Consider the following 21,873-nt stretch of genomic DNA (forward strand, 5'->3'; position numbering starts at 1 on the left):
TTTTTGATCCTACTGCACGTATTGGCTTTGGGGGAGCCCAGGCAGTTTGGATGCTCACCTTACTAGACCTGGATGGAGGTGGGCGGTCCTTGGACTTCCCACAGGTCAGGGAACCCTGATTGCTCTTCGAGCTGATAAGGGAAGGGGACTTGATCGGGGGAGGGGGAGGGAAATGGGAGGCAGTGGCGGGGAGGAGGCAGAAATCCTTAATAAATAAATAAATTTAAAAAAAAAGATTGATCCCGAATTTCCTGAGAAACCAAAACACTGATTTCCAAAGTGGTTGCACAAGATTGCATTCCCACCAGCAATGGATGAGTGTACCCCTTCCTCCACAGCCTCTCCAGCAAAGGCTATCATTGGTGTTTTTTATTTTAGCCATTCTGACAGGTTTAAGATGATATCTCAAAGTTGTTTTGATTTGCATTTCCCTGATTGCTAAGGAGGTTGAGCATGACCTTAAGTGTCTTTTAGCCATTTGAACTTCTGTTGAGAATTCTCTGTTCAGTTCAATGCCCCATTTTTTAATTGGGTTAATTAGCATTTTAAAGTCTAGTTTCTTGAGTTCTCTATATTTTGGAGATCAGACCTTTGTCTGTTGCGGGGTTGGTGAAGATTTTCTCCCAGTCGGCAGGTTGCCTTTTTGTCTTAGTGACAGTGTCCTTTGCTTTACAGAAGCTTCTCAGTTTTAGTAGGTCCCATTTATTCAATGTTGCCCTTAATGTCTGTGCTGCTGGGGTTATACCTAGGAAGCGATCTCCTGTGCCCATCTGTTGTAGGGTACTTCCCACTTTCTCTTCTATCAGGTTCAGTGTGTTCGGACTGATATTGAGGTCTTTAAGAGATGCCCGATCATATGACAAAAGCATTTGCTCAACTATGTTCATAGCAGTATTATTTGTAATAGCCAGAACCTGGAAACAACCTAGATGTCCTTCAATGGAAGAATGGATGAAGAAAGTGTGGAATATATACACAGTAGAGTACTACGCTGTGGTAAAAAACAATGACTTCTCGAATTTTGCATGCAAATGGATGGAAATAGAAAACACAATCCTGAGTGAGGTAACCCAGACCCAAAAAGATGAACATGGAATGTACTCACTCATAATTGGTTTCTAGCCATAAATAAGGGTCACGGAGTCTACAATTGGTGAACCTAAAGAAGCTAAGTAAGAAGGTGAACCCAAGGAAAAACATATAGTTATCCTCTTGCCTATGGGAAGTAGACAAAATTGCTGGGGAGAAAAGTGAGATCTTGGGGGTGGGGTGGGGGTAAGGGGAGATGGGGAGAGAAAAGTGAGAAGGGGAGGATGGGGGGAACTTGGGGAAACAGGATGATTGGGATAAAGGAAGGCTGGATAGGGGAGCACGGAAGCACAATTCTTAGTTAAGGGAGCCACCTTAGGGCTGGCAAGAGACTTGAACCTAGAGTGGCTCCCAGGAGCCCAAGGCGATGTCCCCAGTTAGTTCCTTGGGCAGATGAGGATAGGGAACCTGAAACGACCCTATCCTATAGCAATACTGACGAATATCTTGCATATCACCATAGAACCTTCATCTGGTGATGGATGGAGATAGAGACAGAGACCCACACTGGAGCACTGGACAGAGCTCCCAAGGTCCCAATGAGGAGCGGAAGGAGGGAGAAGATGAGCAAGGAAGTCAGGACCACGAGGGGTGCACCCACCCACTGAGACAGTGGGGCTGATCTATTGGGAGCTCACCAAGGCCAGCTGGACTATGACTGAAAAAGCATGGGATAAAACCGGACTCTCTGAACATGGCGAACAATGAGGGCTGATGAGAAGCCAAGGACAATGGCACGGGGTTTTGATCCTACTTCATGTTCTGGCTTTGTGGGAGCCTAGCCAGTTTGGATGTTCACCTTCCTAGACATGGACGGTGGGGGGGAGGACCTTGGACTTTCCACAGGGCAGGGAACCCTGACTGCTCTTTGGACTAGAGAGAGAGGGGGAGAGGAGTGGGGGGAGGGGGAGAAGGGTGGGAGGAGGGGGAGGGAAATGGGAGGCTGGGAGGAGGGGGAAACTTTTTTTCCTTTTCTCAATAAAAAAAAAAAGAAAAAGAAAATCAGAAGGTTCTTTACTTAATTGGGCAGCAGGGGGCAGTAGAGACCATATAATCTTCACATTTCCAAGCCCTGTTTTTTTACCAACCTTCCAGTAAAGGCAAGCTCTCCAAATGTCTGTTCCTTTTTCTTTCAGTTGCCCTGTGTCTGAACTTTAATCATAGCTCAGTTATACTGCCTAGGACCCTTCTGCTTGTTCTTTGTTCCTGAAGAAGCCCCTCCAAGATGTGATATGGACACGTGTTAACTTACAGTTAGGGTCATGGAATGTCAGTTTCTTCTTTAAATTTCTGTAGGGATTATTCTAAACTCCATTAATCCTTTCCTCTCCAGTGAAGTGTTCCTTATATAGAAGTGCCTTTATAGAGGTTTGCACCACATGACAATAACTAGTAAGGGCTAAGTCCCACGTGAGGTTTTATGAGAGGCAGGTAGACAGGGCTAACAGCAGATGTGGGAGTGTGGAGGCCAGAACCTTGAGAGAGTAAGTTCTTTGATGTTCACTGAAGTCTATGGGGAGCAGGGAGGATCATTCCTGTATTTCCTCAGACAAAACACAGAAGCTTAATATATCCTGTCTAAACATGGAGGTTGATGAGGTCTCTGACTTCTGGGAAGCACACAGATCTGAAGGCATAGGGACCTTTACTTCATCTCAATACAGGTGTGATGTTCAGGGTACAAGTAAAAGGAAAGGAAGAATGAGAGGGCCTGCTCTTGGCTCGGCTTTGCTACACGGAAGCAACATACAGAACAGAACGGAAGCTGGCCAGGGCCGATGAGATGGAGAGCTTGGGCTTTGAGTTTTCTTCTTTCATTTTTTTTCCTATATGCATAGCTCCAGAGAGTAAGCCACCACTGTCTGAGCAAACAGGACTCAGTTGTACCGAAATGTTATTCAAGCAGTTGGAAATTCCTTTCTCTTGGAGAGGAAGTAGATGGGAAGAAGGTAGGACCTCTTTCCCTCTATTCGTAAAAACAAGCAAACAAACAAACAAAACACATTTACAGTACTTTGGTCTGCAACCAATATTTCCAATAGAGTTTCTGCCTCGTATCCCAAGGTAGTCAAGAATTTGTCACTATACAAACCACACCTCTATGTTTCATTTGCTTTGACTCTTCCCCTCCTGGAATTGATTATTTACCCACCGGTTGGACTCCTTAAAACCCAGCCCAGAACAATTGTTCTCAGAAGCTTTCTTTTACCCTATGAGGCAGAATTAGTAATCTTTCTCTTGCCACATTACCTGTTTGACTCCCCCATTAAACTGGACTTTCAGACGACAGGGACCATTTTTGCTGTTCTGAGGTGCGTGTGTCTGATACTTATAGCATCTGGCTTTGAGATCATAGGTAAACACATTTTAAATTCAAGTTTTTGATTTACTGAGTGGATGGGGTGATGACTGTGGGGGCTGCTTTGCCAAAGGTGTGCATTTGGATTACTTACAGGATTTAACTGTTTCGCAATGGACTTTGAGCTCCCTGTCCTCCCGTCTCAAGCCCTAGTGCTGGGATTACAGGTGCACGCCACACCTGACTCTCTAAAAGGTGCTGCTGACCTTCTGAGACAGAAGATCCAAACACAGCCAGTGAAGGCTGCTCTAGAGCAGTGGGGATTTCACCGCTCTGAAAACCATCCATCTAAAACCAGTATTGGCTGGTTCCTTCAGGCTGAGGGTTCTGAAGGGTATGTCTGTTTTCAGGCCTGCGTCTGGTTTGGGAAGGTCGTTGCGTTACATTCTTTCACCTGCGTAGTGCCGTGTCAAAGTCCTCCCCACCCCGCTTGAGCTACTATACTTGTTTTACTATATTGCCTAGAATAGAACTCCTGAAATCAACCCTCAGGGCTCAGACTAACTCTGGTAACAATGCACTGTTATCCTTGGCTAGAATTTCCTCACACCCAATGTGGTACTGGACTGGAGCGCATCTGGTAAGGGCACCCAGCCGCTGGATTTTTTTCTATTCTAATCCAGGGCTATCAAAAATAGAGTGACAGGGGAAGACTCAAACTGTCCAGGGCAACTTAAAAATCCAGGCCTCTGGCTCTCACCCACTCGCTGCCCCAGGGTATTTATAACTGCCTGGAAAAGACTGAACAGGAGGGGCACAGAGTGTCTGCCTCCAGATGTACTGAGGGGCTCTAAGTGCCGAAACCATCCCAAGAGCGCTTCCGGCGGGGAGGGCCGACCTTGCACTGCGCAGCCGCGGAGGGCGGGACAGGCCTCGGCCGGGGAAGCCGGAAGCGCAGGTTGCTCCGGGGTCTCGGGCCTGAAGACCATGAGTGCGGCTGGCGGCCTTCGTCGCCGCGCGCGACTGTCACGCCTCGTGTCCTTCAGTGCGAGCCACCGGCTGCACAGGTGGGGTGTGATCACGTGTGTCACAGCAAGTGCGGGTCTTTTCCCGCTAAGTCCCAGACCGGGGGCGTGGCCACACGCGTGGGTTAGAGCCGATCTGGGGTGGGCGGAAGAGGAAATGGTGGAGGTGTGGGGCTGCATTGCTGGGCCTCATCCAGGAGGGGGCGGTAGAGCTCTGATCCCGGAGGCTCCACTGGCGAGGTTCCATCTGTGGGCTGCCCCAAGTTGAGAGTCATGCAGCTCGCTGGCATCACATGGTACCCAGCACAATGACCTATCGGGTGCAACACAGGGCAGTACCCCCTCCTTTTTTTTCTTTTCTTTTCTTTTTTTAAAGCTAATGGCACCCTTGGTTATTGGATCCCAGATACCCAAGGCTACACCTTAGAGATGGTTTTGATGGAAGCTTCATTACTGACTCTCTGAACCTCGGTTTCCTTGTCTGTGGGATGAGACCAGTCATTTCTAACAGTATCCACCCACTTCCCGCGGGACAAGGCTTTGTTCCTTGCTGGAAGGTCAGGATATGGCAGAGAACATCACATACTTGTCGCCACCCAGTGTGTGGAGTATAAAATGTTTTGTATAGTGAGAGAATTTTTTTGTAGAAGCCTATGAACTATAGTGTTCTCCAAGTGTGAGCCGGAGAAAATCAGTGAAATGAGAAAGATCTTAAAGAGTTTAAATTTGAAAAATTGTGTTGTGTGCGCTGGCGTGTTAGGTGCACAGCTTGCATGAAGGAGCATATGGAAGCCGAAAGAGGGCATCCAAGATACCTTGGAACTGGAGTTACAGGCAGGTGCGAGCTGTCGTGCGGGTGCTGGGAACTGAATCAGTCCTCTGTGATAGCAGTAAGCACTCTTAACTGCTAAGGCCCTCAAAGAGATTTTTATAATGGGAAGCTAAGGATGCAGAAGATAAGGAGTTGGCTGAGTTTGCGTAGATAGGTGAATCCATTGAGCACATTGTTTTCTGTTCAAAATAACAGGTGTTTGTAGTAATTTTAAAGTTTTACCTAATTTGAGTAACCTAAGTCTTGACATACTGGTAAGGTTTCATTTAGCAGTAGGTGAGGCAGAGATGAGCCTGAGGTCATGTTTTTCAGGAGAAATGAGCTTTTTAACTGCTGAGGGACAAGTGTCTCTTGTGCTTCTCATTGCCCCCTTCTCTGTTCTGCCTCGCCCCGTGGCTAACACTCAGTGTTCGTTGAGAGTTGGGGGTGGGCTGTAGCTTGGTAGGTAGAGGGCTTGGCCAGCATGTGTCCGGGGGTCCATCCCCAGCCCCGTATGAGTCAGTGTGTGCTACCAGATCCCGGAATTGTGAGGTGGAGGCAGGAGGATTGGAAGTTCAAAGTCACTCTTAGCTACATGGTGACTTTGAGGCCAGCCCAGGATATAGGAGACCTTGCCAAAAGAGAGCACGTGCTGACTGTGAGTGAATTTGTTGGAGTCTTACTGTGGAACAGGTAAGTTGAAATTAAAAGTTTTTGATATTTTTATGTGGTACTGTAGTTAATTAGGGAGTGTCCGTTGGTTCTTGGTGGAAATGTGGATAATGAAATCCAAGTGATCTGTTTAGTTCATCATCTAAAGTGAAATTAAGTTGTAAAGTCTTCAAAATCCAGAGCAGACCTAACAGAGGAATTTGACTTTACCTGACTTCGGGTGTCTTACTGCGTGCCGCACACTGACTTTTTGTGTGTTTCTTTTGTCAGCCCATCTCTGAGCGATGAAGAAAACTTGAGAGTGTTTGGGAAATGCAACAATCCCAATGGCCACGGGCACAACTATAAAGGTGAGGGAGGACCACGGTAGCTCTTATCCTGTCAGTCAGAGCGGAGCATGTGTGATGAGTACAGGGTCATGGTGAGAAGCCTGTGGACAGTCAGTGCTCTGAGCCCTCAGTAGAAACTCAAGGCCAAGAGCTCTGGTCTTGGTTGGGTAAGTGTTATGGTTTGCTTTACAGTTGTCTGCTCTGCTAAAGATAGTACAAAACAACAGCAACAAAAGTGATTTACATCATTTTCTTACACATTTGAATGCACAATAAAACTGCTGTTAGCCATTTCCTTTTTATTAGGTAGAGCTGAAACTAATGTTAAAATTTTTTTTATAATCAATGTTTGAGGAGACAGATATGTCTAACCTGATTTAAACATCATATATATATGTATATATATATACATATATATATATATATGGATTGACACATCAAATAGTACCCTCATGTACCAGTTAAAATTTAAAATTAAAAACCCTTCATAGCAAAATAAAATTTTATTCTTTTGAGTAGATAATGGCCAGTGAAAAGGGTCTGTTGCTTAGGGATATATTGTATGGCAGAAAAGTAGTTTCTATATAAGACTTTGCTGGCAGTATTCTAAGAAAGCAGTCTGTGGGAGGAAAAAGGACATTATTCTTTAAGACATGCCTGATGCCTCAAAGCATGCTGCATAAGCCCTGGAGTATGGCAGTGTATGGTGAGGTGGGGTTCCATAAGGCTTCGGGAGATCACAAGTTCTGGTTTAGTTCCTGACTCTTTTTTCTGAGATACCCTCCCGACCTCAGTGTATTTACTCACCATGGAATAGCCAGTAGTGTTTATGTGGGATGGAAAAAATACGAAAGTGTAAAAGTCATTCCTTTGTAGAGGTGCTCACCGAGTTTTCAGATGCTTCATGTGAAGGCCTGCTGTTTTTCAGCAGAGCATTCTTGTGAGCCGAGTACACATTTTCTTGACGGTAAAGACGAACACTTTGCCTGTGGAGGGATTGGGTCAGTTCAGGACAGAGCTGGGCATGCATGTGCATTTTCCACTTTTCCAGGAAGGCACTGAGTGACATCTCCCTCCTCCCAAGGCGTCAGCCTTATAAGCAGAATTCACACCTTTTGTGGGGTTGGCTTGTTTCCTCCACTCAGCCAGAGCTCCGGCCAAGCTCCTCTGGACTGAGTTGTACACTGACTGATGAAAAGATCTGAACTAAAAGAATAGATATTTGGAGAGGAGTTGAAGATAGCCTTGGGGCCAGAGAGCTAACAATTTATGTTGCTGACTTGTGTCTATATGCTGAATCACTGAAAATCATACTTTTTTGTTGGTATTTTTGTTTTCTTTCCCGTAGTTGTGGTGACAGTACATGGAGAGGTACGTGCTGGAAATGGTGTGTGGATTTGTTCAGATTGCTGGGCCATCTTCCAGACACTCGTGAAATCTGTGTTGAAAGCTTGTGTTTCAGTGGCTTCACCGCTGGCCTTTCTGTGTGGTGAGCTGCTGCTGCGCCAGGCCTCTCTGCTGCTTACAGATGGGCAGGAGATCCATGCAGGGATAAGGGTGCTTGGAAGTACATGGTGCTTCTGCACTGACAGTGATAAGTGTCCCTAGGATAAAGGAAAATGTGGGCACAGTCTGCATGTTGTACAGTCTTTATTAACTTACAGAGTTGTTTTACTTTTGAGACAGGATCTCATGTAGCCTACTAGGCTGGACTTGAACTTGTTGTGTATCCAGGAAAGGCTTTGAATGCCAGGTCTTGCTGACTCTGTTTTGCACGTGCAGAGATCACAGGCATGAGCCACCCACCCAGCTTTGTGGAAGTGTAAATATGGAGAGCCTACTAGAGTGAGAGATACCTTTTTTCTTCCCTAGATCGATCCCGTTACAGGAATGGTTATGAATTTGACTGACCTCAAAGAATACATGGAGGTAATGTCATATTGAGTGGTTATTATGTGATGTCCCCTCAGAATAAATTTTAGTACCCCCTGTCTGCCTTATTTCTTGAGATGCCATGACTTTTATGAGTTGGGGTAGGTGGGAGAGTGGAGAGGGTTTGTGAACTGTTTCTTGGTCTTCTAAGGTCTTAATAGAAAGTGGAAGTTGTTGTAGTGATGGGAAGAATGTCACATGGTCATCTACTTTTCATTGAAGAGATTAATTTTTTTAATTTATCAAATTCTATCCTTTTTTTTTTTTACAACACAGCCTTTTCTTCGAAGCCTTTGCTAGTTGTACCATTGATTATAAAAATTTTTCAAAGCACATGTTTGTTTGTTTGTTTGTTTTTAAGACAGGGTTTCTCTGTATAACAAACAGCCTTCGCTATCCCGGAACTTGCTTTGAAGACCAGACTGGCCTTGAACTCACTGAGATTGAGAGATCCACCTGCCTCTGTCTGCTGAATGCTGGGATTAAGGAAATGTGCTACCATGCCCAGCCTCTTTTTCGTTTTTAAAGATTTATTTTTAATTATGTGAATTAGCTTTTTAAAGCTTAAATATTGGAAACACAAAGATGAATTGCTGAGTCTAGTTCCATAAATAACAAGTGTAGTTGACTGTGTAGAGCCTGGAAGCCTTGGATCTCTGTAAGCTGAAGCGACAGGTGGCAAGAGCTGTCCCAGGTTGGTTCTGGAAACCCAACTTAGATTCTCTGAAAGAGCATCAAGGGCCCTTACCCATCTTGAATAATCTCTGCAGCCCCAAGAGTACACTTAACAACTGTGGCTTTATGCTAAGTTACTGAGACAATTCTTGATAGAGATAACACATCAGATTATATTCAGTAAAAACTTCTTGATTGTGTTATCATAAAAATTCTTGTGTTGCAAAAGATTTTAGAGATTATTTCTACCAGTTTCTTCATTCCATAGACTAAAGCTGATGGTTGCTGGACAGTTGACTCCATTGCCCCAGGTCATTCTCATTCACAAAGTTGAGAATTTTTTTCACTTAGTTGTTTCCATTACCCACCCTCAGCCTGCTTGTTTAGTTCTTCAGTGCAGCTTACTTTATTCTCAAGGTTGACAGATGTTTTGTAAAACAGTGTTACTAATAATTACTTTCTCATATTCATATTTTCGACAATTTGTTTCTTTGCATCATTTTAAAAAGCTAATTATTGAAAATACAAAGATGAATGAATGAGACATAACCCACAGAACATACACATTACCTTTTCTAGGAGGTAAAGAATAATAAGTGGTCAAAAATTATTGAGTAAGGGAGTAAGGGAGTGAAAGAATGAGTGAATAGCTCTGTGCTTATTAGTTAAGAGAACTTAGAAGACAGGGCTTTGCACTGACAGGGTCACAGAACATATATACACGTACTGTGCACTGTAAGACAGCAGTGTGAGAAGCCTCGGCAGTCACAGATTGAATGCTTAGGGAGCTCTTGGGATTGTCTTCCTCCTTTGGTTGCCTAGATTAATACACACTCCCACCAGTAAAAGTGACCTCCTGTGGCTGTAGAGTGAAGTTAGAGTACCGTAGAAACTGCAGCGGAGAAGTGGGGGCCAGAACTGGGAGTGAACATATTTATTTTCTTGGTATTCACATCTCTCCATCTGATTTCTGTTTAAACATTAGCTGGTTTAGGAGATGACTTAGGACTCACTCTTTTTGTATGACCCCAGTTCTGCTGAAGAAAACCGCTGATTGGTGAACCTTGAGATCAGAGCAGGTGGAAAATTAGCCTGTTTCACACGTGCTTAAACTTTTGTAGAAGAGCTAATGATAAAAATTTAGAAAGAAGCCCGATGGTGGTGGTGGTGTCTCTAATCCCAGCACTCAGGAGGCAGAGGCTGGTGGATCTCTGTGAGTTAGAGACCAGCCTGTTCTGCAGAGTGAGTTCCAGGACAGGCACCAAAGCTACAGAGAAACCCTGTCTTGAAAAACAAAACAAAAAAATTAGAAAGATTAAGGTAATCACAGTCTTTTCTAATGACAAGAAGAAACATTATGTTAGTATATGTAACTGTCAGGAAGTGATAATCCCACGTTTATTTTTTCTTCTAAGACAGAAGATCATTGGTAAATTATTCTTTGGGTCAGAAATATAGAAAATGTCCATTATTTTAGACCAGGTCTTAATGACACAGGGCACCATTCTGTAGGTGGAACTGTGCTGTGGAAGACTGTTGCTAGTGCTTCTAGAATTCAAGACGTGCTAAACTGTGCCGTGAATCACGATGGCTCTGTTTCTAGGAAGTTCCAGGAACTCTCTGTTTTTGTGGTTTCTTCTGTCTGCATCAGGAGCAAGGAAACACAGTCATTACAGGAACTAGGTCTAACTTTGTTTCACAGCCTTGTAAGACTGCTCCCCAGTGTTGAGTCTTGGCTAAATAAGGGGAGGCTCAGAGACTTAGCGGGAAGGAGCCCTTTGCTGTTAGAGTCCTAATCAAGCGTGGTGCTATTCCCTCCTGTCTGCAGGAGGCCATCATGAAGCCCCTTGATCACAAGAACCTGGACCTGGATGTGCCGTACTTTGCAGATGTTGTGAGGTGTGTGGCACTGTCTCACTTTGAGCTGTAGAAATGAAGCAAATAACATTTTGTGTGATTATTGTGCTATTTCTAAAATAGTGGTGTGATAGTAGATGCTGTTTTAGAATTCCTGTTTTCTACATATATTAAAATAATTTTTTTATTATTTATATTTTGAACTTTTTTCCTTTTTTTTTTCTTCAGCACAACAGAAAATGTAGCTGTCTATATCTGGGAAAACCTCCAGCAACTTCTTCCTAGAGGAATACTTTATAAAGTAAAAGTGTATGAGACTGACAACAACGTTGTAGTATATAAAGGAGAATAGATCTAGAGTTGAATTATAGGAAGGCTGACTGCTTTTCTTAGTTAGACTACCCAGCAGTCACCACATACTTGTGTCTCTACATTGTGTTCTGAATTGCCTGAGCGTTCAAATGTGTAAGGTCCACATTTAAATGTATTTAAATACCAAACTTTCAATATATCTTGAATATATTCTTAGTGAGGAAGCAGGGAAGAGCTGAGGACTGAACCAGGGTCTCACCCACGCCAAACATGCTGAACTGCACCCATTCCAATCCTCTCTGTGCCATTCAGAGATCTGTTGTCTAGAGATTAAAAATTATTTCATTCTCAGCAAAATGTTTTGGTGTGGAATTATTTAGAGACAAAATAAACCCATTTTCATTATATGTATTCTCTGTTATCTGTCTCATTTTTTAAATGTTTATTTATTTATTTATCTTGTATACAATATTCTATCTATATGTCTGCAGGCCAGAAGAGGGCACCAGACCTCATTACAGATGTCTGTGAGCCACCATGTGGTTGCTGGGAATTGAACTCAGGACCTTTGGAAGAGCAGGTAATGCTCTTAACCGCCGAGCCATCTCTTCAGCTCCCCTGTCTCATTTTTAGCATTTGTTTCTTCTTGGTATAATATAAATAGCAAAAATGTTTATGCAATTTATAGAATGTAAATCTTAGGGGAAAAATTTAGAGGGGCATAAAGTCTGGAGACTATATTTCTTTTTAAGAGTTTAGTTATTTTTAATTGTGTGTGATGATATATATATAGCTTATTTTTCATAATATATGTAGTTTATTTTGGGGTTATGGCCCATTTGTAATTTATTTATTGATTGTTCTTAAATAACTCAGATTTTTCAATTTAAGCTTCTTATCAGTAAAATGAGAAAAATGTCTACCTTACCTGGTATTTGTAGAACTTGAAAGAAAAAGTACCTTCTAAAGTAATAGCAGCAATTCTGCCTTTCAAGTAATCAGTATAAACTATTACACACAAATAAACTTTTTGACAACTGAAACATACTAAAATTTAACTAAGTGGGCTTTGCATTGTCAAAATTTATAATAAAAGTCCTTTATTTAGTCTCTGTGGCTCTATTTTTCTGCATGTGCTTATGGAATCATAAGCAATGCTTAAACCCTCTCAATGTTCATTAGGTGGCCCATTCTGAGAATCTGGTGTATACTATTTGTGATGTGAAGAGAAATACAAAGCCCTATACTTAAGAAGTTTGGAAGCTTGGTGATGGTGGTGCACGCTTTTAATTCCAGCATTTAGGAGGCAGAGGCAAGTGGATCTCTGAGAGTTCGAGGCCAGCCTGGTCTACAAGAGCTAGTTCCAGGACAGGCTGCAAAGCTACAGAGAAACCCTGTCTCGAATAACAAAAACAAAAAAAAGGAAAGAAAAATGAAATTTAGTCTTGGCTGAGTGGTGGTGGTGCACACCTTTAATCCCAGTATTGGGAGGCAGAGGCAGGGGGATTGCTGTGATTTCAAGGCCTTCCTGGTCTACAGAGTGAGTTCCAGGACAGCCAAGGCTACACAGAGAAATCCTGTCTCAAGAAAGAAAGAGAGAGAGAGAGAGAGAGAGAGAGAGAGAGAGAGAGAGAGAGAGAGAGAGAGAGAGAGAGAGAGAGAATTCAGTCTCTAGGGACTGGAGAGGTGGCTCAGAGGTTAAGAGCTCCTGTTCCTCTTCCAGAGCACTAGAGTTTGATTCTCAGCATCTGCATCAAGTGTAAAACAGCCTGTAACTCCAGCTCCACGGAATCCTATGTCTCCTTTGGCCTCCATGGTCGTCTACACGCATGTCGTCAGGCTTTACCCCAGATGCTTTTGCCTAGTTAGAGATCTTGTTGGCTTCAAGATAACATTTGCTTATTCTATTTGCTCCCCTATTAAAATCTGTCTGTCTGTCTGTATCTCCCTGAATGAGTGAGTGAATTAGTGAGTGTTCGTTGAAAAACCCAAAGATACTATACTTTGTACTGGTGTCTTGTTTTTCGTGGGGAACCAGAGTGACCCAAGACGTTCCCAGGTTCTGATGAAAGGACAAAGGGAACTCTAGTCTTTGTCCTTGTCTAGGAATGGTCTCAATAGGCCAGTCTAGTGCTGGAGAGGTGGCCCAGCCATTAGAAACGCTAGGCTCACAACCGAGAAAGAAGCCTAGATAGCTCAGTCTGTAGCGCATGAGACTTTTAATCTCAGGATCATGGATTCGAGCCCCATATTGGGCTCCACTTGATCCAAACCAGCAGCAATACCGACTCTGAACTTCGAGGGGTTCTGAGGGAGGGCCAGAGATGAGAAATAAAGATGACAAATAAGAAAAACTGGGGCCAGGAGGGCTTGTATAAGTTGACTTATGCCAAACAACTTTATTAAGAGGTATAGCGTTGTTATACTATGTGCAGGAGAGACATCACTAAGGTCAGCAAAGAGCTAAGTCAGATGATGGCAAAGAAAAAATGGGATACATCAGGTAGAGCTACCTGATTACTGATAGCCACAGCCCCAGGGCAAAAGTCAGGTTCCCAGAAGCCGCAACCTTGGCTCAAGGCTTTAGCTCCAGCCCTAGTCAGGCCTTGCCAAGTCCACTCCTGGACTAAGACATGGAACTAAGGCTCTTTTTGTCTTTTCACTGGGGCCTTTGAGGAAGTCTTGAGTCAGTCTGGCTCCGCACATTTCTCTTTCAGAGGCAACATCAGACTTACACTGTAATTACTGCTTTTGTTATTTCTTGTTACACTCTTGCTAGTGAGAATTTCTTGTAGGGCAAACCACCAGGGTTACTCTGTCCCTGTGGATATCTGTGACTCTGTTGCACTACTGCATGTCTTTCCAGGTCACTCACTGTTGTAGCTTAGAGGGCTTCACACCAGGCCATGATTGATGGCTGTTTTCTGCTCTGGAAGTGTGCACTGCACCTTCCAGCACTATGAAAGCTAGCCAGTAGGGATGAAGCTTCCAGGTCAGTACCAGTTGGATTTCATCATGTTTTCTGACTTAAGCATGTGGTGTCTTCAGCAAAAAGGGTTTTACCATCAAATTCTAGAGGGTAACCAAGAGCAATTGCAATAGCCTGTAATGTTGAGGGGTAGGGGTTAGATCAATGGGACTTCACTGACCAACACCTCCAAAAGAAGTAGCCCATTCTGGCGCTGGGCCTTTCATTTGTTAGTTTCTGCTGTCTAGTAGGGACACTTACTGTCAGAACGCTTGGAACTGGAGTTTCAGATGGGTGTGAACCATCCTGTGGGTGCTGGGAATCAAACCCAGCAGCCAGTGCTCTTCACCGCCGAGCCATCTCTCCAACCCCTTCTGCTTGTATTATGATGATTAAATTTTTTAGCCCAAACATGATCATTTAGTTCACATTTATTAGTTTTGGGGGCGTGCACGTGGAGGAGGAGGACTACATCCACGATCCAGTTCTCTTCCTCTACCGTGTAGGTTCTGGGAACCAAAACTCAGGCCACAATGTTTAAGAAGTGCCTTTACCCAATGGTCTCTGTATCTGATGGCTTGAAATGCCAAACGAGTGAAGGTTATTAATTCAGAGAAGAAAGAAGCTTATGTGGGGTGGTAAGGTCTGGGAGAGCTCAGGGAAAAGGCGTCCTCGGTGGTAGTAATGTAGGTGGGTGGCAGGCTGGTGGCTTAGAGTGCAGGAGGAGAGAGGTCCCGAGCACCAGAGGGGTGATTGGTAGTGAGCAAAGTGGCGAGGGTGAGAACGGGAGAGGTAGATTTGAGATAGAGGGAGGTTAGTTTTAGCAGAGTGATGCTGCGTGATAGCATCGTGGGATGTGAGCCTAGAAACAGGGAGGGGCACCTACAGATCTTTGAATGCGGAGTTAGTCTTCCCTTTCAGGAATAGGAAGCTGCTGAAGATTTTGTTTCACTATTACAACTTTAAAATAACCAGGTGACAGGAAAGCAAGGGGAGGTGTGGCAAAGCAGTGGCAGGGGTCTGGACACAAAGCAGGGGTGTCAGTATTGTAGTGATGGCAGAGGTCTGGGCATGAAGCAGGGGTGTCAGTTTGCGGTGGTAGCAGGGATCTGAGCATGAAGCAGTAGGTGTCAGTATTGTGGGGGTGGCAGGGGTGTCAGTATTGTGGTGGTGGCAGGGGTCTGGACATGAAGCAGGGGTGTCAGTATTGTGGTGGTGGCAGGGGTCTGGACATGAAGCAGGTGTGTCAGTATTGTGGGGGTCTGGACATGAAGCAGGGGTGTCAGTATTGTGGGGGTCTGGACATGAAGCAGGGGTGTCAGTATCGTGGTGGTGGCAGGGATCTGGACACGAAGCAGGGGGTGTCAGTATTGCGGTGGTGGCAGGGGATACAGGTGGGGAAGAGAATGAAGCCGAAACTGTGCCGGGCCTTCTGTGGTGTCAGGTATTCCCCTAGATGATTTTATATCTGTTTAGGGCCTCCCCGTATAATCAAGAACGACCTTGAATTCCAGGTCTTCTCGTCTCCCCCTCCCAAATGTTGGGAGCACAGGCATGTGACTCTAGCTGGCCGAGGTGCTTTGTATTGTTTTATCCTTACAACCACGCCGTTGGGCTAGCATAATAGTTCTCTACTGTTGCATAACAAATAACATAGCTGCCACATGACTCAACACAGCACACTGCTGTTATCTCAGTTTCGGTGGGCCCGCAAGCCAGGCATGGTTTAGCTTGGGATGTCAGGTTCAGGGTTGCGTGGGCATCTCACGGCTACCTTGTGGCTTAACCAGGAAGGATCTACTTCCCAGCTCACTTAGGCAATGGCTCCTCAGAGTAGTTGAACTTAGTCCTCAGGCTCTTCCTCTTTGGAAGCATTTTCCAACACGATGGCGGCTCCCTCGGTGAACAAGGGAGCCTGTCGGCAAAGCCAGAGTCACCTCTGTGAGTATCTCACAGCTATTCCTGTATTTTATGCTTTCGAAGCAGATCACTGGGTCTAACCTACATTCAAATCACTAGGTCTAACCTACACTCAAAACACTAGGTCTAACCTACACTCAAATCACTAGGTCTAACCTACACTCAAATCACTAGGTCTAACCTACACTCAAATCACTAGGTCTAACCTACACTCAAATCACTAGGTCTAACCTACACTCAAATCACTAGGTCTAACCTACACTCAAATCACTAGGTCTAACCTACACTCAAGAGGAGAGAACTGCACAGGCACTGCTGGTGTGTGAAGTATCCCACAGAGATCACTAGGGATGAGGTTGGAAAGGCAATCAGGGACTGCGGATTCTGACTCTTTGGGCACCAGGGAGTAAAGCACATTTTCCTTTGTCAGAGTCTTTCGGCAACAGGGCTTGTTTGTAAAGGCCATTATAGGGTTTTGAAATAGAAAGTTCCTGAAAGCACAGTTCTCAGAAATAAAAACAACTCTAAGATTGGGTAGATGGTTCATGCCTTTAATCCCAGCACTTGGGTGGGCAGAGGCAGGTGGATCACTGAATTCAAGGCTAGCCTGGTCTACAGAACAAGTTCCAGGACAACCAGGGCTACACAGAGAAACCCTGTCTTGGGAGGTGGGGAGTAGAAAATAAAACCCTCTAAAGGGAGAAATTGAGAAACAGTAATCATTTTATCTTGGATTGCTTCTTTGTGTGTGTGTGTGTGTGTGTGTGTATGTGCACACTCGAGTGTTGTGGAAGACACTCGAAGACACAGAAGACAACCTCAAGTGCTATTTCTAAGACAAGTCTCTGACTGACTGAGGCTTGCCGAGTAGGCCAGGCCCGTGAGCCCCGGGATCTGCCAATCTTTTCCTCCTAGACGCTGAAATTACAAATGTGAGCCACCACACCTGCCCTAGTTCTGTGCGGGGTCTGGGTTAGGTTTTCATGCCTGTGTGGCAAGTGCCTTATGAACTGAGCTATTTTTCCATACACACCTCAGCCCTCCTCCCGGGTCCCTTTTGAGACAGGGTCTTTCTGTGTAGCCCAGACTGGTCTCAAACTCATGGCATTCCTCCTGAGTGCTGAGGCTACAAGTATGAGCCCCTGGCCCGATTTGTTACTGTATCATGTGAGTGTAATGAATAGGCATAGCTGTAGTGATATTTCATTTGTATTTTAATAAACAAAGCTTGCCTGAAGGTCAGAGAGTAAAACAGCTGCCCTGGTCAGCCTTACAGACCAGGCAGTGGTGACACACACCTTTAATCCCAGTAGCCACGCTAGTTCGCCATAGAAACCGGGTGGTAGTGGTGCACACCTTTAATCCCAGCTCTAGAGAGGAATATAAGATGGGAGGAGACAGCTCTCAGTCACAGTCTCATTCTGAGATTCCTGGAGGCAGGATCGCCATTTTGGACTGAGGTTGAGGTAAGAGCCAGTGGCTGGTTGTTTTGCTTTTCTGACCTTCAGGTTGAACTTCAATTTGTGTCTCCTGGTTTTTATTAATCGAGCTATACTTAGCCACCACTCGTGTTATTTTGTAGCAACCACCAATGAGTCGTGAAAATGGCCAGACAGGGCTAGGCAAGGTGACACAGGCCTTTAATCCCAGTACTTGAGGGGTAAAGCCAGGCATATCTTTGGAGAGACCCTGTCATAAACAGCCAAACAAATAAATAAACACAATACATACATACATACATATATATATATACACACACACAGAGACAGACATTCATACACACATACAGACATACATGCACAAACAAGATCAGATGGTTCTTGGCCAGCGGTGTGGCCACAGTATACTATCTCTTGGATTTTCAAACTCTTAACTTTTAAATTCCCCCTGGAACAGAAAGCCCCCAGGGAAGAGACTGCGCTCAGACTGTTGTTATAGCAGCTATTCCCAGCCTCCCGTTCACACAGAAGAGCAGCTTTAGCTTCGCTTTGTAGCAAGACTCTGCTGCAGTACAGTTCTTGGAAACTGTTCCATACAAACAGGGTTAAAGTCTCTGTGTACCTGCAGAGAGAATGGTCAGTGCATAGAGAGATATGCCAAGGGGCCCGAGCACAGAAAAGTTGTCAGAGCAGTGAGGGGGCAGGTCTCTGTTCCCTTTATGAGTCTTCTGTACACACAGATAAGAGGCGGCATCCCAGGCTTGTGTTCCTAGAGATGCAAGTTCTCTCTTATGCCCGAGCTCACCTTCACTCAGTCCACTGACTTTTCCCTGGAAATTCCCAGCACAGTGTGATAATAGGCATGAACAAACATTTCAAACTCCTTTACTTCTCATGGAATCTTAATAAATAAGAGTATTGTAAGAACAGCTGGACGATATGGAAGAGATGAGACAGTGTTATCTTCTTAACCTGTTACAATTTCTATCTGCTCGCAAATTGCAGGTGGGTATCTCACAGATGTGTCAAATTTAACATGCCAACAGAGAGCTCTAGTTTCTCCTCTGCCAGTCTCCCATGCCACTACCATCCATTCTTTTCTTCAGGTCAGAAATCTGGGTGTTGTCCTTGAGTCCCCCATATGCCGCCCCGCCTCACCTCCTACAGCCGTTCTTCCCAAATGTAGAACATTTATTGTAATTGCTCTATTTCTGCCACCACTACCCTTGTCAAAACTGCCACCACACTGGGCATGGTGACGCACGCCTTTAATCGTAGTACTCAGAAGGAAGGGCAGGCAGTTCTCTGAGAGTTCCAGGCCAGTCTCATTTAAATAGCAACTTTGAGGTCAGTCAGGGCTACATAGTGGGACCCTGTTTCAAAAACAAGACCAAACAAAACCTGTCGGGTTCTTTCTCACTAGATTCGGATATTGTTTCATTGTCTGCTCTTCCTTGGTTCCCTTCATGCTTCTTCTAAAGAAGGGACCTTTCTAAAAAGAGTGATTCAGGGGCCGAAGATCTAACCCTGTAGCTAAGAGCCTGTACTGCTCTCCCAGAGGACTATAGTTTGATCTCCAGCACCCATGTCAGGAGGCTTATAATTGCCTGTAACTCAGCTCCAGGGCATTTGATTTCCTCTTCTGGCTTCCATGGATACTTGCATTCACATGTACATACCTCCAAACACACACACACACACACACACACACACACACACACACACACACACACTACAAGCTTCACTCTGCTTACCAAAGTCTATATGGCCCAGCATTTCATAAAACCTATGACTATCCTCTCATAGACTTTAAGTCATCGGTAGGCCTCTAATACACAATACAAAAAGCCTTTGGTGAGTAGCTCTTACACTGTTTTGTTTAGTGAGCCTGTATATGTTCAAAACTGATGCAACCCCCTCCCCAGAGTATTTTTGATTGGCAGTTGAATCGGTTGACACGTGGTTGTTGAGCCCACAGACACAGGGTCCTGATTATACTCTTTTACTGAGTAATGAATGAACACACCTGCCATCTCTGAAAACCTGGCTGACCCTGGCTCACCGGATGTTTGAGATACTGAATCCCTGGAGCCTGCACTAGGTAACACCCTTGACACCCTTTCTGTCCTTTAGAGAACAGCCCCGAAGATTCCCCTCAAACCTGCTTGTCCTGCTCACTTCGCTTTCCTAGGGATTTCCCATTCTTGGCAAAGACTGGTCCTTAACCCATGTGGACAGCAAGGACTGGGAGTTGTCAGTCTCTCGTCTTCCACAGCTGTCTCACTCACATCCACACCAGCCTCAGCAGCCCTGACCAAGGGCTCCTCTTACGGCAAGATCCAGGGGAAAGGCTTCAGTAGCGGTAATGGCAACTCTCCTGCTGTCCTTGTAGGTTTGCTTTAGGCTGCGTCTTGGATGATCTCTCTCATTTTGGCTAGAGGGCAGGCTGTCTTGTGGAGTGTTGAACCAAAGGCAGTGCATTTTTTCAGCAAAAAAAAGGGCCTGACTTGTTATCATAATCTCAGTAATTTTCTAATACTAGTAAGAAACTGGAAGCTCCTGCCTCTTTATTTGTATGTGTACGACTGTTTGCCTGTGTGTATTCATATGTGAGTCTGGTGCCTGTGGAGGTCAGAAGATGGCGTCTGACTCTTTGGAACTGGAGTTACAGATGTTTGTGAGCCACCATGTGGGTGCTGAGAGCCAAACCCCTGTCTTCTGACCGAGCAGTTAATATAGTTAGCCATTGAGCCATCCCTCTAGCACAAGACTTTATTCGGAGGAGGAGAGGGGCAGGGAGGAAAGAAGAGGAGGAGGAGAAGAAAAGAAAGAAAGAAAGAAAGAAAGAAAGAAAGAAAGAAAGAAAGAAAGGAAGAAAAGAAAGAAAGAAAGGAAGGAAGGAAGGAAGAAAAAGAAAGAAAGGAAAAAGAAAGAAAGGCAAGTTGGGGTTAGAACTCTGCCTGCAGGGGCAGCACAAGCGTAGAATCTGAGCTGCAGTGGCGCATGCCATGGCTGGACAAGCTTTAGGAAAGTTTCTTCTGCTCTTTGACAGAGTATTGGTTGATAGGAATGCTAATGAAACTGTAACCAAAGGTGGCCTAATACTTCCAGAAACATCTCAAGGAAAAGTGTTGTAAGCCCAGCAGTGCTGTGGGATCAGGCATAACGGAAAGGATGGAGATATTCAACCAGGCAGCGTGAAAGCTGGAGATGAAGTTTCCCCAGAATATGGAGGCACTAAAGTTGTTTCTTATCTAGCGATGATGACATTCTTGGAAAATATGTGGCCTGAAGTCACTGCTGAAATGGTGTCACATGAAGCTGTCCATCCCCCTGAAGCTCTGAATGTTTCATCATGTAAATAATTTCCATGCCTCCCTTTTATAATAAACTGATGGTGTCTAAACTCATGACATCCATTGTCTTTGGAGTTTAGTTTCACTGTACTGTTATAAACATTTCCAAATGAAATAATGTAAATGGGAAAAAGGTGGGGTGGCTCAGTAGAATACTCACCAGACAAGCTTGAGGACTGAATTTCAGACTCCAGGTTCTATACAGAGTAGGTTTGATAACCCATCTGGAACAGGATCTATCCCCAGAGCAAGCTGGGGACTAGCCATGTGATTTAGGAAAGAATTGACTACTGCAAGTTGTCCTTTGACCTTTATACACCTGCCAAAGACTGCCTACTACCATGCTGTACTGGGTGGTTTTGACACAAGCTAGAGTCGTTAGAGGAAAGAGCCTCAGCTGAGGAAATGCCTCCTTGAGATCCAGCTGTAAGGCATTATCTCTTTTAGTGATCAATGGGGGAGGGTCCTGGTGGGTAGTGCCATCTCTGGGCTGCTGGCCTTGGGTTCTGTAAGAAGGTGGGCTGAACAAGCTAAGTAAATAGCTCTCCTCCATGGCCTTTGCATCCGTTCCTGCCTCTGGGATCCTATCCTGTTTGAGTTCCTGTCAGTGTTGAACAGCAATGCTGAAACATAAGCCAAATAAACCCTTTCCTGCCAAACTTGCTTTTTAGGTCTTGGTGTTTGCTGCAGCTGTAGAAATCCTAATTAAGTTCTCTTTTGTTCAAGCTTCCTTCAGTTGACTTCCTGGAATGTGGCGGCTTGAATGTAATTGGCCCCGTGATCTCACGGGAAGTGGTAATGCTAGGAGGTGTGGCTTTGTTGGAGGAAATGTGTCACTGTGGGGGTGGGCTTTGAGGTTTCCTATGTTCAGGATACGGCCCAGTGTGTCAGTCAACTTCCTGTTGCCTGCAAGCTATAGGACCTCCGCTCCAGCACCACATCTGCCTACGTCACCATGGTGATGATGGACTGAAACTGTTAGCCAGACTAGTTCTTTGTTGTTGTTGTTGTTAGTGTTTTTATTTTTTTTAGACAGGGTTTCTCTGGGTAGCTCTTGCTGTCCTGGAACTCACTCTGTAGACCATCTCTGCATCTATGTCCCCAAAGTACTTGGCCCAAGACTTCTTTTTCTTTTCCCTTGGTCTCCTTTTCCAAACTCAGCTCTTAATTATGTAGAACAATTTCATCT

The 21,873-nt window shown here is 44.7% G+C and overlaps 1 protein-coding gene across 2 annotated transcripts; it reads left to right on the forward strand.

Moving 5' to 3' along the window:
- The first annotated feature begins 4,308 nt into the window (after positions 1–4,308).
- On the forward strand, positions 4,309–11,412 carry Pts (6-pyruvoyltetrahydropterin synthase). 2 transcript variants are annotated; one of them, XM_075965971.1, is made up of 6 exons: positions 4,309–4,455; positions 6,167–6,246; positions 7,574–7,596; positions 8,098–8,154; positions 10,661–10,731; positions 10,918–11,412. In XM_075965971.1, exons 1-6 carry the CDS (start codon positions 4,376–4,378, stop codon positions 11,039–11,041), a joined length of 435 nt encoding a protein of 144 aa, XP_075822086.1. In that variant the 5' UTR covers positions 4,309–4,375; the 3' UTR covers positions 11,042–11,412. The 2 variants fall into 2 exon arrangements, with proteins under 2 accessions (XP_075822086.1, XP_075822087.1); XM_075965972.1 differs by lacking the exon at positions 7,574–7,596 and having other exon boundaries at positions 4,320–4,455; positions 10,918–11,133.
- Positions 11,413–21,873: the final 10,461 nt, after the last annotated feature.

Source organism: Microtus pennsylvanicus, chromosome 3 (assembly GCF_037038515.1).
Source record: "Microtus pennsylvanicus isolate mMicPen1 chromosome 3, mMicPen1.hap1, whole genome shotgun sequence".
Classification (NCBI taxonomy): Eukaryota; Metazoa; Chordata; class Mammalia; order Rodentia; family Cricetidae; genus Microtus; species Microtus pennsylvanicus.

Excerpts from the sequence above, each read along its gene's own strand:
- Pts (XM_075965971.1), top strand. The coding sequence starts at position 4,376 with ATGAGTGCGGCTGGCGGCCTTCGTCGCCGCGCGCGACTGTCACGCCTC. Across the intron at positions 6,247-7,573 it reads CCACGGGCACAACTATAAAG|TTGTGGTGACAGTACATGGA; the intron begins GTGAGGGAGGAC and ends TCTTTCCCGTAG. Across the intron at positions 7,597-8,097 it reads TGGTGACAGTACATGGAGAG|ATCGATCCCGTTACAGGAAT; the intron begins GTACGTGCTGGA and ends TTTCTTCCCTAG.